At 46.9% G+C, this 17596-nt stretch overlaps 1 protein-coding gene across 1 annotated transcript in view; it reads right to left on the reverse strand.

Annotated features, from left to right (window-relative positions):
* Positions 1–1955: 1955 nt before the first annotated feature.
* Positions 1956–17596, reverse strand: part of Tekt3 (tektin 3) — a 30988-nt gene continuing 15347 nt past the window's right edge. Inside the window, exons 5-7 of the mRNA XM_038328705.1 lie at positions 16062–16284; positions 11658–11812; positions 1956–2172 (exon numbers count right to left, since the gene is read on the reverse strand). Coding sequence (XP_038184633.1) covers positions 1956–2172; positions 11658–11812; positions 16062–16284 — 595 coding nt within the window. The remainder of the gene's footprint in view (positions 2173–11657; positions 11813–16061; positions 16285–17596) is intronic.

The following is a 17596-nucleotide window of genomic DNA, read 5'->3' on the forward strand; positions in this document are numbered from 1 at the left end:
ATCCTTGCCGATGGCCGGGGCTGATCCCCAGAGTGAAGTCAATTTGCAGTCCCTGGTGATAAGCTTGAGCATCTTCTCTCTTCCCCATGAGTGCATGAATAATTGTCAGGTTAGTTTTCTGAATTCACCATCAGCACCAGGCAAGAGTGGCTAGTCTTGGCAGCGGGAGGCGGTGGTACATGCACCTCTGCTAGGAACCATTAAGGGCTAAGGTTAGGAGAGGGGAGGCTGGAAGACTTGGATCACAAGATAAACAACAGTTTCCCTGCTCTAGATTAGCTTGTATACACAGGGAAGGAGTCCATCCCTGCTCTCAACACACACACACACACACACACACACACACACACACACACAAATAATCTAATTTAAAATCAGCCCCCACTGTTCATCTATTTATAGCCTGAACTTGGGAGGCAGAAGTGCCAGGTGAGAGGTGTCTATAACAACATTCTCCAGAGACAGAAGTGGAAATTACTAAAATTATAGGCAGCTTGGCTATTTAGGGGCAATTACACATATTTCTAAATTTGAATGATGCCTGGGTAGGTGAATGCCTTTGGCACCCAGTGACCCTCCCAGAGTCATATCATATTAAAAACAGTTTAAACAGATAAAGGCAGGCCATGTGATATATATCCTCCCGCCCTGAGATTCTTAAACATGAGCGTCCACTCTGAGTCTTGGCTGCTTGTAGATTTCAACACTGCAGTAGCTATAACCATGAAGCAGCTACTACGCTTCAGACTAAAAACCAAATGTTTATTTACAGAATTTAGTCTTGCCCACAGTTTACCAAAATAAGAAAACGAGGCCTTTTCTGTCTGGGCTACATTTTTTTTCTTCCCGTCACATTCTCGTAATGCCAGAAATATAGATCAAGTCAAAGAATGGTGGAAGGCTGTATTCTTCAAATTAAAAAAAAAATACAATTCACAGGAAAACGAAGATTTCCCACAAACATATAGCAACTAAAAGACATGAGTTTAAGCTTGTAAATAGGAGGGTTGTAAAACTCATTAAACTATGGCATTTTATCTAACTCAATTGTGAGATGATTCAGTGGCATTGAGATATCTGGTTCCATCAGAAGTAAAAGGAACAAAACCAAACCTATAATTTGATTCTAAAATGATATTTTGAGGTCACAAAAATAGCTGATGTACAAGCTTATCATGCGTACATCAACCCTTCTGGCATTTGGAAATGTTCTGTGAAATTAGCTAACCAATATTCTAAGGGGAGAGGGCAAGAAGCAAGACCGAAAGGCCCGGAGAGGCGGGGAGAAGGTGAATTCCGGAGTTAACGGACAATGGTTAAAACAGGGCAAGCACACTGGGAGGTAGAGGAAGACCCCGAGAGAAAGAGGAGAAAGTGAGGCGTGAGAAAAGGCCTCTCTGCTGTGGTCTCCCGTTTCAGAGAGTGGCAAAGCTGAGGAACGGCCAAGAAGGAAAAGATATAGGATGAGAGTCATTTTCAAAACCGCACCCAATGCTCTAAGGCTCTCTGATGCACTCACTCCACAGCTCCCCATGTGTGTCCCACCACATCCCAACTGCAGTGTCCTGAGGACAAAGACACACAGATCTTTGGGGAACATGCAGCAATGATGACAAGATTAGGACTCCTGATCTGGTCACTTCAAGGATAAAATACCCTTCATTTTTGGCCCATTTATATTATAAACAGAATGATGAGAACCGTTCAAACCCTCCTGTTTACCTTCTCTAGGGGATTGACTACATTTCCTTATTTCCTCTCCATAACCCAGAAAGCCAGTACACAGAAAATTAAGGTTTAGACACAAATGAAAGGCCATCCAAGACAAAGGTGTGGTATGTTTCTATCACAACAACCCTTTAATAGTGACTACATTCACAGTCATTTAGATGCTGGGGTAGGGCTTTGTTTCTATCATTATTTTAGGGGTCTGAAAACCATTCTTCCTGGGGTCCCTAGCAGAAGCCAACCAGCCGGAGGGTATTTGGGTAGCTTTTGCGCATGCTCATACATTTCTCCTGGTCGATGTACAGGGTGTTGGCTTTCACAGCCAGGTCTTGCTCCAGGATGGTTTTGGTGTGGACCAAGGACTGCAGGGTGTCCTCTGAGTCCCTCAGGCGCTGCTGCAGAGTCTGGATGGTGTCGTCCACCTCGTAGACCTCGTTAACAAGGCTGCGTGAGGGAAAGCATAGTCAGCTAGGCGGACACACTCCTGCAGCCCGCCCTCGGCTGCATTAAAGGCTTGCACACTCATTGAGTTCTACGGGAGAGGCATCTGGTGCAACGACCCTGTCAGAAGTACTTTCGATAGCCAGGGAATTGGCATCTATGCATGATTCCAATATCATGCCAGGGTCACCCCCATTGCCTACAGCTGGCGTTCATAGCCCAAATGACAAGATAAACATACTCATGAGGTCTCTCTCTCTCTCTCTCTCTCTCTCTCTCTCTCTCACACACACACACACACACACACACTCCCCTCTATACTCTGACATACATACTCATATGCACACACATAAATGTATGATAAGTACAATATTCTAAAAGAGGGACAATTATAAACATTGATATTTTGTAAAAAGCAAGTATGGCGTGTGGGTGTGGGGAAGAACCTCAAAACTTTACCTTTTACTTCAGCCTTGAAAATCCATTATAGAGATGAGGAGAGAGAACCTTTACTATTTAGAATTCTGCCCAACCTGTTACCGTATCTCAGTAAGGGGCATTCCCCAAATTACAATACCATGGCAAGGCCCTAAGTACAGTCCTCACAGATCTAAAGTCAGCATGTTGTAGTTTTCCAGACTCTGATGGTCTGTGAGTGTGTAGCTGTGCAAACTGTGCCCCCGAAACTGTCACAAATGCTCTTTCTGTGGGCCGATGAAGAGTAGTCATGAGGACAGAAAGAAAAACTACAGCATCATCCCAAAGTGGAGCAGCTCCTTCTCAAGGATGCAGTCGGTAGTCTCAGTCCCCGTGGTCTTAGGTTGTTCACGGGCCTTTCCTAAAAGCCTGTGCACCCTTCTGCATTTGGTGCCCAAGCTGCCTGTCACTTTGCCACTCCTTATCACCACTATTTGCATAAGTAAGCATAACGATTAGGCGTGCTTCTGGAAATAGCAGCTGTGCGGTTTTTGTCATTTGCTTTTGGAAAACATTATCCCAAGCAACTGTTTGCCTTCTCATTTTGTTTACGGTAGGTTTGCTGTGTTGTATTTTGCCGTACGTAAGATTTCAGTGTTTGGTGAGCCCTTTTGGGATTTCTTCTACCATGTTTATAGTTAGAAAGTTTTTTCTTCCCACTGGTTTGACCAACAGTATCTCAAGGATGTACCTCTGTGCCACTCAAGGGTGAAGGTGGGCATAGGTCATAAAAGGGACAGCAATCATTACTATAACTTGCTAGTGACGGCCCTCCGTGTAAGTGCTGTTCTGAGTGCTATTCCGGGCCGACCAGCTTGCTCTTCCTAAGGACACCAGAAGCATCTCCACTCTCAGGTGAGTAAAAGGAGACATTGGGAGCCACTTCTAATTACTCTCCTCCGATTCCAGTCAGTTGAGAACATAACTCAGAGTACAGTCACACCCCTGTATCCGAGGGTCTGCACAGGCATTCAGGCATTCAGTAAGTCACGGATATAAAATATTCAGGGAAAAATTGCATCCATGCTAAACAAACACCTTTATCTCCTTCTTATTCCCTAAACACCACACTGTCACAGCCGTTTACATTGCATTGGCATTATAAGTAATCTATCCATGAACAAAAGGTGCACAGGGGATATGCATAGGTTATATGCAAATGCCGCTTCATTTTATAGAAGGGATTTCATCTTTGTGGACTTGGATATCCAAGGGAAATCTTAGAACCATGCCCCAGGGATCCTGATGGATGTCCATCAAATCCTGATTGGTGATGCAAAGCTGAAACTGTATTGTCTTCAACGTCTCGCTTACTAGCAGATTAAAGGGGCATGGACTTAGTTAAAATACATATCAGAAACTGTTCTGAATGTAACAGTGCCTATGATCCTCTACGTATCTCTGGAGGGGAGAAAGACTTCACCATGACAGAAACACATCCAAACCACATTAATGCCAGGATGCAGTGCAACTGGAAAAGGGACATCAGGGGTCAGCAGGCCCAGGTCCCTTGTTTTACGGATGAGGAAGTTGAGCCCAGAGGATTGATGAGCTGTCCTGTGCCAAGACACACAGCCCACACGTGTTTATAAGCAATTGCAGGTCATCCCGGAATCTGGGAAGGAACTATAGAGCCTGGCTGCCTCTACTAAGGAGCAGAGTCCCATTTCCTGTCCCCACCCTCTCTATTCCTAGTAATAAGAGCACAGAAGCAGAGACCCAGGAGGGTGGCTTCAGGACACAGGGTTCCTTTGAGATGACCCATCTCACTATCTTTTATTTGTAATCCTCACAGACAATACACAGGATGCCTGCCCAGCTGGACGTCAATGTCAAATAAACAAGTAATTTTTAGTGCCAAGTATTTTTTTTTTTTTAGTGCTGGCATAATACACACACTGTAAAGTTGACCATCTTAAGCATATCCATGTGTAGCTCGTTAAGTACATTTACATGTGTATCTGTCTCCACCGTCCATCCAGATGGAGATCGTTACAGAGATCTACAATTGACCAACATGCAGAGAATCAGGGACCAACTAATACTTCTGTAACGAGACCTCTACATCTCTGGCTCAGGTAAAGACACAGAAGAGGGAGAAAGATTGCAAGAGCCAGAAGCCAGACAGTGTCCTCTAGGCATCGCAGGGAAAATGCACCCATGAGATCCCAACCATATGGTTTCTTGAACAAGACCAGCATGATGCCACTACCAGATGGCATGCCAATATAGACTGGGAAAATTCCACGTGGTTCTACCCCAGATGAGGAACTACAGTCGATCAGTGGCTTCTGAAACAGGGTGGTCAGAAGAGAGAGGATGAGTTTCCTTCAGGGACAAGCTCCCACATAGCGTATCCAACCCCAATTGTTCACCCCTGAACACATGTACATATGAGCAAAGTTTAAATGGATTTAGTAGGTTGTGTATACATATGCATATGTATACACATATATACATGTAAAAATATAGTAATTAAAGAAGATACTACAAATCTGGAGGCGCCAGGGAGGAGTTTGATGGGGAGTTACGCAGATACAGTGTTCATGTCTGAAGCTCTCAACTTTTGAAGCATATGTGTTGGACAAAGAACCCCACAATATGCTGCTGCTTGAGACGGTCACAATCTAGACCTCTCCTGCGCCGTCTGGTGATGGAGACAGACAGCAGAGTGCCCTCCTGTGATTTCTCCTGGATAGGATGGTGGGTGGAAGATATGCGTTTACTGTTTACAGTTTTACTTTCTGTACTATTCTTCAGGCCAACAATGAAAACAAAACAACAACAAAATAAAAAGAAAGAAAAACCCACAACTTTTCTCTCCTAAAACCGGAGAGAATCAGTGGGTTATTTTTTGTTTTGGTTTTTTGTTTTGTTTTTTATTTTGTTTTCTGAGATGGGGTTTCTCTGAGTAGCCCTGGCTGTCCTGGAACTCACTTCATAGACCAGGTTGGCCTCAGACTCAGAGATCCACCAGTCTCTGCTTCACAAGGGTAGGGATTAAAGGCATGTCCCACCACTGCCCGGTTATTAGTGGGTCCTTTATCAATAGACTCAACTAACCTCAGACAGAAAGTGCTGTGTTGTTCTTAAAATTTGCTTCTTCCTGAACATTCACACCTACTTTCTTGACTTTACTCCCTAAACAGAACCGTACAGCAACTGCTTATGGTAGTACCATTTACATTAGATTATGCTAATCTAAAGATTATTTCATGTATGTAGAAGGAAGTGCTCATGGCAAATACTATACCATTTAACATACAGGACTTAAGCACCTATAGATTTTGACTTCTCTTAGGGGGTCCTAGACCTAATATCCCAAAATATCAAGGGGCTGCAATTAGGAGAGATTTTTTTTTTCTACTCTCTTCACCTTTCTAGAGGGGTAACCCGAAGGGGCCTGGATAACAGATGCCACACTGACGCAAACATGGCCATGCCAGATGAAGATGCTCTCAGTTTCCCCAGGGAAATCCCACCACACCCAGCTTCTGAGCTTCCCCTCCTGCGTGCCTGCACTGGGCTGGCCACAGGCTGCAAGGCTGGCTGAGGTAGGGTGTGACAGAGTTACAGTGGCAGCACCCTGGGTCATCGTGCATCCCGCCTCAGGTGAAGCTAACCTCATCCTTTGCGGTGCTAGACTAAAAACTTCTGGTTGACTCTACCCCTTCTTCATGACCTCACACCACTCAGTCATAGAAACCAGCCACCTTGTCTTCCATACAACCCCTCCTGCCCCTCAATCCCCACCCCGCCCCCCACATTCCACTCCGGTATACTTTCCTCACTCCAGTCTCTGACTTTAGTTATCTAAAGGGCATACTTTAGCTATCTCCTCAGCTGGTGTAACTTTTATCTGCCTCTTGAGCTCTCTAATGAAAGCCAGCTCCCAAGACTAGGGGAAGACACACTTCAGTCCTTGGGACTAATTTGTTGCCCAGTGTTAGGTTATACATGCCAAGAGGCCACCCCTTCTGTGGCCTTGGGCACTTGGAAATGTCTTCCCTACAGACATCAGGAAGCAATGTCATTCACCCAAAATATCCTTGTTTACACCTGCATCCTGCAGGCTCTCCCACAGCTTGTAGACATACCAGACGTATGTGTTGGGTGAGGACCAACGGCTACACGCTAGGTTGGTGGTTCTCAACCTGTGGGTTGCAACCCCTTTGGGGCCAACCGAGTCTTTCACAGGGGTTGCATACCAGATATCCTACATATTAGATATCTGCATTGTAATTCACAACAGTAGCAAAAGTACAGTTATGAAGTAGCAAAAAATAATTTTATGGTTGTGGGGTCACCATCCACAAATGAGGAACTGCATTAAAGGGTCGCAGCATTGGGAAGGTTGAGGACCACTGATCCAGGCAGAGGAGGCAGCCTTGGGAGGCAGGGAGATGCCCAAAGTTCTACATCCAAAGGATGCACCAAGAGTAAGACCCAGACGCAAGGCAGTAAGGACTCAAGGCAGGAAGGAAGTGGAGGAGCCTACTTTCAACAGACCTGCATCCAGTCTGAGACAAGGAAGACACCAATGAAAGCTGTTCACCAGCAGGCATGTGGCCACACCCCTGTAATTCCCGCCCTATGGAGGCAGAGGTGCAAGGATTCAGAGTTTGAAGCCGGCCTGAGATGCACAGTGAACTGAAAAACTAAACGCCAAGGTGGGAGTGTTGCGTGCGCACCTCTCTAAACTCCATCTCTGCCGCTGCCGGGAGAAAAAAAAGGCCCACAGCAGCTGGGGAAGCATGTTAACATCTCACATCCCCTTCACCCAGAAACCATACTGTTGTCCCTGCCGATGGCACTCAAGATCCAGGGGTCAGGGGGTGATAAGCAAAGAGTCTGCGAACTCATCTGGTATGCTATACTTTGCTGTTTAGAGCAGATTGGGTTAAAGAGAGCTTCTGTTTAAAATCCTGGGTATAAAGTGTCGCCAGCTCCATCTCAGCTGCTGGAGAGGGTTGGAGGTGGGACTAGGACGGGGCTGTTTATCATCACCAGGACTGCCTCCGCCTCTGCTCTCCCAGTCCTCCCTGACTTCAAAGGAATCCTGAACCCAGATGTGTCTTTACTCCCTGCAGCCGAATGCTTGTTCCCTGGAAGCTTACCTTAAGGAACAGTGAATATAATACCTTAAAGTATCACTGTCAAAACAAGACATGTACGATCTGGAGAAGGCAACCACTGAGAGTCCACTTTCTTAAGACTCTGAGGGCACAGAAGGGGACAACCCTCCCCCAACAACAGCCATCAGAAATCCATATGACTATCAAGGACACACGTCACTCTACCTTCTGTGGTCCCAGCTGATTTGGGAGAACTATTTTGCTGACATCCTTCCAGCTCGTTGTTGTTGTTGTTGTTTAAATTACAGACTTGAAAATCATTTTGCTTCAAATACAAACATGTCTGCTATAGAGTTTATTTGTTTTAGAATCAAGATTTAAGTCAAGCAGAGCCTTCTCTGCATTTCTAGCAAAGAGGCCACGAAGGAACTTAGAACTGCTTTTGAAGGAGCCCACTTAGAATATTTGAAATGTATAAAGTCTCGAAACGAAAACAGCATTTTTTCCATACTCAACCCTCCTACCCTAAGTTTGATCTTTCTCAATCTAGACAACCCAAGGGTTGCTTTCACAGTGATTAATTTTGATGGGAAGTTTTTTTTTTCCAAATAATAATGGCCTCAAATATTTTTGGCAAGGCTTTCTTCACAAAAAACAAACACAGGTTCTGTCCTAATGGAAGCAGAGGAAACAGACACAGCAGAAGAGCAACAGGGAGCAAGAGAACAGCCGCACATACTAGCTTGGAAGTTCAGCCTCTCAGAGGGGCTGTGAGCATCTCTCCTGGCTTGGTGACTCCAGAGCCACACTAGGTCGCCACTCAAAATCCTTTTATGTACTGAGGAGATGGCTCAGTGGTTAAAGTGTTTGCCCTGCAAGCATGAGGAACAAAGATTAGAAAGCCAAAACTCAATAAATGCCAGATAGGAGGCATGGATGCTTGCCTGTAATTCCAATCCAGGAAGACAGAAGAGGGGGAATCCTCAAAAATATGGTCAGCCATATCGGCAAGCTCTGGAGTTGATTGAGAGACCTCACAATGAATAAGGTAGAAGAATGATTGGGGATGATTCCAGACATCACACTCACATGTATACACATCCACAAACGTGCAGAGTACATAGGTCATACACACACACACACACACACACACACACACACACTTGGAAAAGGAAACTTTTATACTTGGGGAGTGTCTCCATGATAGAACATACAACATTTCCAAAGGCCCCAGGTTCCAATTCCAGCATCCAAAACAAACAAAAATAAAATCCTGTGCTTATCTAATAACAGTCTGAAGATTTTCCCATCTCCATGTTTGATGACTCTGCAGAAATTGTTTTGGATCATGAGACTTCAGCTCAGCTTCTTCTAATAATATTTGCATCCAGAGGGCTGGGGAGAAGGCTAGGCTCAGCAGGTAAAGTGCTTGGTGCATAAGCATGAAAGCATGAGCTTTGGTCCCCAGAACCAATGTCCAAAGCTGGGTATGGCAGTGCACTCCTATAATCCCAGAGCTGGGAGGTGGAGACAGTCACTGTCTAGACAACAATCCCCAAATGGTCAGCACCAGCTTCAGTGAGAAACCTCACCTCAAAAGAGAAAAGGAAGGAAGGAAGGAAGCAATAGGAGATATACTGCCAGCCTCTAACCTCCACAAATGTGCAAATGGGCAAAGCCCCTGCTTCTACGCGTGAGTAGACACCACCACCTCCAACACATAGCATATTTGCAAAAAACCACAACTCACTAACTAATCCTAACTAGCTCGTACCCATTCTCTGACTGCAGGCTTTTCTGAAGCTAGAGACACACTTCAGCTGGCCACCCAGGGACCTGTCTTGCCTCTGGAGTGGAAGGCAACCTACTTCAAATAATGGATTGTGTTGGGAGAGCCCCTTCTGAGGAGCATGCAGCCTGGGTGGCCACCTGTGTATTGGAAGCCCACCCCCCAAATGCTACACTACTTGACACACAGTGAATCTGAGAAGGTTGTGAGTGTATAGATGCTGCCCGACCTTACGATGGTCATGTCCTAACGAACATGGTAAGCTGGAATGTAAAACATGGTTAGTATATCTAACCTATTGATCATCATGGCTCAGCCTCACCTGCTTTAACCGGACACAGGACATTGACAGTAGCGAAACCATCAAGCTTCCAGGACAAAGCCTGTTTTAAAATACCATGTTAAACATCTCCCGTCACCCACTGAGCGCTGCACTGAAAGCCAAGAGCAGCATGGGGATGGACACAGTTTATGCCACCATGAAGTTAAAAAAAAGAAAAATCTTAAGTCAGGGTCTGGGTATTCTAGCGTATGTCTCAAATGCAGTCAAGGTCCATACTATACATGGAGAGTGACTATAGCAATGGTCCCCAGGTTTCCGGGCTCCGTCCTCTGTGTGAGAAAGAGATAAGGCTACAACACTGGCTTCATCAACTCATCTCATACTGACATGAAGGATGTCCCCGTGAGATCAGGTGTTTGGCAGGGGAATGAAACACCTGAAAGATGGAGGAAGCAGAAGCGCATGGTTTGGATGAATCGAGCTCCTCGTCAGGTCTCTCAATCCCACATAATTCCCGCATAGTAGCACACTCATCTGCAGTGACCCAGGCAAGAATTCAAGCTCCGACTGCCTCTCACTGCCAGGTGTGATCTCAGTGCAGCTGTGGGTGCCAGCGAGTTTCCATGTCAACTTGACCCAATCTAGAGTCACCCAAAAGGAGGGAATCTCGATCGAGAAGATGCCTCCACAAGATTCTGCGGCAGGCAGGCAAACCTGTAGGGCATTTTCTTAATTAGCAACGGATGGGGGTGGTCCAGCCCACTGTGGGTGGGGACATCTCTGGGCTGGTGGCCCTGCGCCCTATAAGAAAACAGGCTGAGTAAAGCAAGAGGAACAGGCCAGTAAGCAGCTCCTCTCATGGCCCCTGCATCGGCTCCAGTCTCCAGGCTCCTGCCCTGTCTGAGCTCCTGTCCTGGCTTCCTTCCATGACGGGCGGTGACGCAGAAGGGTAAGGCAAATGAAAGCTTCCCTCTTGCAGTTGCTTTTGCCCATGGAGTTCTCATCCAGGAACAGCAGCCATGACTAAGACACTCCACAAGCTACCTGTTCCTGCCTCCTTTTCCTCATTCACAAAATGGAGGCCATGTAGGAAATACTGTAAAGTACACAGGACAGGGCCACACATGGAGCAAGATCCAGGAAAGGTGACAACTGTTTTCACCACGATTTCATCATCATCATCATCATCATTGCCACTGTTGTCATTGTCATCGTCATGATCGTCATCAATGACAACTGCTCTTACAAGGACTCTCCCTTGACTTTCTCTCTGAAAAGCCATCACTTTGAACCACCATTGCTTTCCTTGATAGTGCCCACATGTGGTCGGTTCATCTTTAGAATAAAACCTTCATGATGAAGAGACTCTACCATGGAATACCAGAGAAGGCTTGTGGCATCTCCCCACGGTCCAGACCACTGCTACCGATTTGATTTACTTTCACAAGGGGAGCCTTGTGGCCTGGACTAGCAACCAAGGAATTGCTCAGAAGCCCAAACACCACCACCCTGAATGCTCTGAATGAACTAAATACTAATGCTATGTGATGTATTGCTCTTGTTTTAACCGTTAATAAATGTATGATGTAATATGAACGACACACTTTAGCCGCTGTGAAGTGTTCGGCTCAGGGACAGTAAACGCAGTCACACCATCAGGCAACCATCACCACCGCTCATCTTGAGGCTTTTCTTCATTGTCTCAAATTGAACCCCTTATCCATTTAATAGCTCCTGTCAGTCACACTTTACACATTTAAAGAAGGTGTCTTCATGATGCTCGTCATCAGAGAATATCCTTAATCAGAGCCCAGTGCATCCAGTTAGCCACCCTCCCCAGCTCTCCCCCTCTGCCCACCCTTACCGTAACTGAGCCGTGTCCCTGCAGAGCTCTACGTTCGGTCTCCTTGTTCGTTCATCCAGCCGGGTCTGCGCCACCTTCAGGAAGGCAGACTTTTCTTTGATGGCCTTTTTGATGGATTCTATAGTCATTTCAATTTGGAAGATCTCCTGCAGGGTCTGTGGCAACGAGAAGCAACTGCTGACATCCTGTTGTGGTCCCTGAGCCACCTGTGACACTCCCACCTCTGGCCCCTGGGCTTCCCCCACCTCTGGGAGGAGGAAGTAGATTCACTGAGAACCTTGTTCCTTCCACATTCTCCTCTTCTTGCGCTCGGGACACCCCGCCTTCAGTGACACCCAGCTCTCTGCTGCTCCTCAGTTCCAAACCTCCAGACTTTGGTCCTTTGGTCTGGCCCCTTTCCTCAGTCCTGGAGATAGCTCAGTTACTAACCAGCGCATTTTCCAAATGTGTCTTCTCTGCCATGATACCATCTAGTCCCAGGGTCCTCTCCAAACCCACCTGTGTTCCCTGCCAAGTCTGTTCACCTATGGCCTATGGCCATTCCCTCTGCCTCCCACCTACCCCATATTCCAGAGGCTCCTGAATTTGCTCTCATGAAAATGCCTCTCAAGGTCAATGTCAGAGCCTCTTGAATCCTTCCCACTACTTGAAACCCTGGCCTAACTTGTTCTCTTAGTCAGCTGCTAGCCAAATTCCTGGCTTCCTAACTTCCTCATCCCACTGCCGAAGGTTTATCCTAGGAAAATTTGCTATTACATCCTCTATCTTCTCCAGGGACCTTGTAAAAGCACACCTATTTAATGTCCATGTAATAATCCAAGCCCTCCTGAGTCTGTCACTCAGGTCTTGACCTCTCTCCCAAGCTTTTGCCAACCTGTCAAAATAGCCATGTCCCATTCTCACCAGAAGAGACAACATGTCCTTCTGACAAACCTTTATCTCTCTGGTTCCAAGTGGTTATGCCTGTGCCTTCCTAACAGACTAGCCATTTTCTCTCATGTATGTATGTGTGTGCACCTGCATGTCTGTGTGCATGTGTGTTGTCTCAATATGACATAAAACAGCAGGATCAGCATGACATCCATGTGTCTACATCCCAATACGCCTAAGTGGAACTTAGAATGTATCTATTATGGGTTGAATTGTGTGCCCTTCCCCTAAAAGTCTCAACTCTCAGGATCCCAGAATGTGACTATACTGGGAGATTGAGTCTTTGCAGAGGTCACGTTAAAATGAGTCAAGAGAGTGGGTCCAAGTCTTATAAATGGAGGGACCTTGGACACTGTGATAGCTATTCCCAGTTGTCACCTTGACTACATTTGAAATTAACTAAAACCCAAATGATTGGGCCCACGGGTAGGGATTTTTTTCTTAAGTACATTATTTGAAGTGGGAGGATCCATTTTTAATCCAGATGTTTGAGATGGGGAGATCCATCTTTAATCTGGACCACACTTTGTGTTGGCAACCCCAAAACATGGAAGAAAGCACCTTGCTCTTTCATTGCCTGCTTGCTCCCACACATGCTGCCAAGTCCATTCCTTCACTGGTGCTAGAGCCTGCTTCTTTGGGATTCTGGCACATACTGAAGACCAGCTGAGAAATCCAGCGTTGAGGACTGAACAACTACTGGACTCCTGAACATTGTTAGACAGCCACTGTAGTGTTAGCTGGAGCACAGCTTGCAAGCCAGTCTAATAAATCCCTGTGTGTGTGTGTGTGTGTGTGTGTGTATACAGAGATTCATTCTCTAAGTTCTATCCCTCTCGAGAGCCCTGACTAATAAATGTGTGTGTGTGTGCACATGTGTGTGTACAGAGAGAGACTCGCTCTCTAAGTTCTATCCCTCTCGAGAGCCCTGACTAATAAATGTGTGTGTGTGCGCGCACGTGTGTGTACAGAGAGAGACTCATTCTCTAAGTTCTATCCCTCTCGAGAACCCTGACTAGTACAGCATGGATGCAAGCAGAGGAAGATGACGTGGATACATCGAGAGAAGAGACTGCCAGAGAGTGCAAGGAGGGGACCTCAGAAGCAAGCAACCTTGTGACATCTGGAGCTCAGACTTCTAGCCACTCAGACAGTGAACACTTTGTGTGGCCACAGCCCTGGCGAACTAATGCAGTGGTTAAAAACAACAAACAAACAGAAAACACCTCCTGCAACCCACCAGTGAACAAAGGAACTCTGTCACAGCACCTTTCTAAGGACTTTCAGGATGGAGCCCTGTGGTGATATTGTTTGTAATCTGAGAAACAATGCTTGCCTGAAGATCAGAGTGCAGAGCTAAGCCACTAGTCAGTCACAGAGGCCACGCAGTTGTGGCACACTCCTTTAATCCCAGCGCTCAGGAGAAAGAGGCAGACAGATCTTTGTGAGTTCAAGGCTATCTATCCCAAGAGACGCGAGATTGAATCTGTCTAGAAGAGAAACAGAGCTCACACAAAGATGATCCAGCAGTTGGATCACGTGCCTTTAAACCCAGCACTAGGGAGGTGGAGGCAGGATTGATATGGCTGGGTGGAGAGAGGAATATAAGGCGGAGGAGACAGGAGCTCAGGTACAGTCTGAGGATCCAGTCTGAGATGCAGTCTGAGGCTTCATAGAGAGAGATGCAGTTTGAACATGTGGTATGGGGATTCAGTCTAAGCATGCAGTCTGAAGATTCATAGAGACAGGATCACCCCTTCGATCTGAGCACAGGTCGAAGTAAGAACTCTCTAGTGGCTGGCTGCTCTGCTTCTCTGATCTTTCAGCATTAAACCTATATCTAACTCTAGGTTTTTATTATTATAGCCAATTAGAACTTCACACTACAAACTAGGCGGTGGTGGCGCACGCCTTTAATCCCAGCACTCGGGAGGCAGAGGCAGGCGGATCTCTGAGTTCGAGGCCAGCCTGGTCTACAAGAGCTAGTTCCAGGACAGACTCTAGAAACTACAGGGAAATGCTGTCTTGAAAAAAAAAAGAAAAAAAAAGAATTTCACACTATAGAGCCCTACTGCCCTACCCCCATCTCCCACCCCCATCCCAGCAACTTCTGCAGTATGGTTCCAGCCATCTTCCCAAGCTCCTCTCCTAGGACACAGCATCCATGCCAGCTTCAACAGCCTCTTTAGACCTCAGCGTGGCCACTTAGTCACTGCCTCCTGAGCCCTGTTTGAAGGATTGTCCCATTCAAACACCCATTTCTCCTTCCAACCCACGAACATGCAGTTGTCATGGGCAAACAGGGTACGTGACCTCCTACTGTTATTACTATCTGCTCGGAAACAAAAACTACATTTTATGCCTTTTCCTGCCCTTCACAATGTAGCACACCACCTGGCTCAACTGTTGTTTACTGCATAAGTCAGGCATCCTGAGAAGGAAGGGTATATTGCTGCTGCCTGGGGGGAACATGGCACCCTCTACTGTGAAATACTATCTTAGTGCAATAGTATAAGATCTTTAAAAGGCAGACAGGCTGGAGAGATGATGGCTCACCAGTTAAGAGCATCGGCTGCTCTTCCAGAGGACCCAGGTTCGATTCCCAGCATCCTCATAGCAGCTCACAATTCTGTACCTCCAGTCCTAGGGGAATTCTGACGCCCTCTTCACACCCCCATGAGCACTGCATGCACATGGTGCACAGACATACATGCAGGCAAAATACTCATACATAAAATACGTATAAAATAAAGGGAAATACTTTTAAGGGAAAAAAAAGTGACACATGATGAGGACCATGTTCCATAGTACTTAGGAGCAAAGGCAGAAGGTCTTGCTTATCTTGAAATGTGACTTCTGCATCAGCCTTTACTAGATCACCACTGTAAAACTCCTATACCCACAGCACAGAGCACTTCACAACTCAGGAATACTCAGCACTACCTTTGTGCTTCCTGCATTTGGTCCCGTCGTCCAGAAAAGGGATCTGAAATGACTGACCCAAATGAACTCCCTCCCCACCATATGTTCTACTAAGTCCACATCCTAGTTATATTCGGCGATTCATTAAGCTTTATCATAATATTTTTGTTTCCATTAAATACTAAGAGTCTTTCCCTGTACAGGGCATTCTTTGTGTTCCAAATACCAGTCAATTCCCATTTCATTTTGACACCTGGCTACAGGCTGAAATAAATGGCATGCTTTGTACTGCTTTTAATTTTCCTCAGTCTGGATGGCCAGGAAGCCATGCGACTTACGGAGCTTTTCTGGAGGTGGTGAGAGATTTGTGGTCTCAGAGTGCCCTGCCTTGCCCATGGCAATAATGGGGAACAAATGATTGATTTAGTTTTGCATTTTCCAATCCTGGGGGTGCAGCTAGGGGCCTTGCATGGGCCAAGCAAACCCTTTACCCCACCCCTGACCTCTTCCCCCAGCATCAGGTATAGTTCCGAGACCAAGCTAGCTCCTTACCTTTGATAAGTGAACGTGGATCTTATTCTTAGCGTCTGCAGTCTCGGCAATGCGATTGGTGAAAGCCAAGTTCACTTTGTTGAACTGGTTCCACATCTCATTGGCTGTTACAACCAGAAGGTTCTCAATGTCATCCCTCAACTTGGTGGAGGCTGCCCTCTCACTCTGGGAGCGGAGAATATTGTCATCTGTAAACTTGGCCCATGACTCGGGCACGGACACCCTGGAAATGGGAAGAGAGACCATGGCGACAATGATGCATCAGCCCAGATGGGCTGCAGGGACAGTTCATCCTGCAAGAGAAAGGCTCCAGTGCCACCCGTCCTAGACATGCTGCATGAGATAGAAACAACAGCGAAGTGTATTTGAACCAATAGTGCATTAATAGGCATGAAGTAATTCTTCCTGGGGAGGGATCACTGAAGCGCCAGAGCATGTACGGTCTTTACAAATGGACCAACCCAATAAAGAGAAGCAAAAATATCAAAAATATCAACCTTGGGAGTAGCCAAAGGTGTACCAATGAAAACAGCAGGGTCCTGAGAACCCCTTTCCAGAAGAGTAAAAAGAGAAGCCCTCACCTGCAGCGGTGATATGTGTAGGAAAGGCCGCTGTCTCCAGCTGACCTGCAGCTGTGATGTGTATATAGGAAGGGCTGCTGTCTCCGGCTGACCTGCAGTTGTGATGTGTGTAGGAAGGGCTGCTGTCTCCAGCTGACCCGCAGCTGGTGATGTGTGTAGAAGGCTGCTGTCTCCAGCTGACCTGCAGCTGTGATGTGTGTAGGAAGGGCTGCTGTCTCCAGCTGACCTGCAGCTGGTGATGTGTGTAGAAGGCTGCTGTCTCCAGCTGACCTGCAGCTGGTCAAGTGTGTAGGAAGGGCTGCTGTCTCCAGCTGACCTGCAGCTGTGATGTGTGTAGGAAGGGCTGCTGTCTCCTGCTGACCTGCAGCTGTGATGTGTGTAGGAAGGGCTGCTGTCTCCAGATGACCTGCAGCTGGTGATGTGTGTGGGAAGGGCTGCTGTCTCCGGCTAACCTGCAGCTGGTGATGTGTGTAGGAAAGGCTGCTGTCTCCGGCTGACCTGCAGCTGTGATGTGTGTAGGAAGGCTGCTGTCTCTGGCTGACCTGCAGCTGTGATGTGTGTAGGACGGCTGCTGTCTCCAGCTGACCTGCAGCTGGTGATGTGTGTAGAAGGCTGCTGTCTCCAGCTGACCTGCAGCTGTGATGTGTGTAGGAAGGGCTGCTGTCTCCAGCTGACCTGCAGCTGGTGATGTGTGTAGAAAGCTGCTGTCTCCAGCTGACCTGCAGCTGGTCAAGTGTGTAGGAAGGGCTGCTGTCTCCAGCTGACCTGCAGCTGTGATGTGTGTAGGAAGGCTGCTGTCTCCAGCTGACCTGCAGCTGTGATGTGTGTAGGAAGGGCTGCTGTCTCCAGATGACCTGCAGCTGGCGATGTGTGTAGGAAAGGCTGCTGTCTCCAGCTGACCTGCAGCTGTGATGTGTGTAGGAAAGGCTGCTGTCTCCAGCTGACCTGCAGCTG

The sequence above is a fragment of the Arvicola amphibius genome, chromosome 4 (genome assembly GCF_903992535.2).
Source record: "Arvicola amphibius chromosome 4, mArvAmp1.2, whole genome shotgun sequence".
Lineage (NCBI taxonomy): Eukaryota > Metazoa > Chordata > Mammalia > Rodentia > Cricetidae > Arvicola > Arvicola amphibius.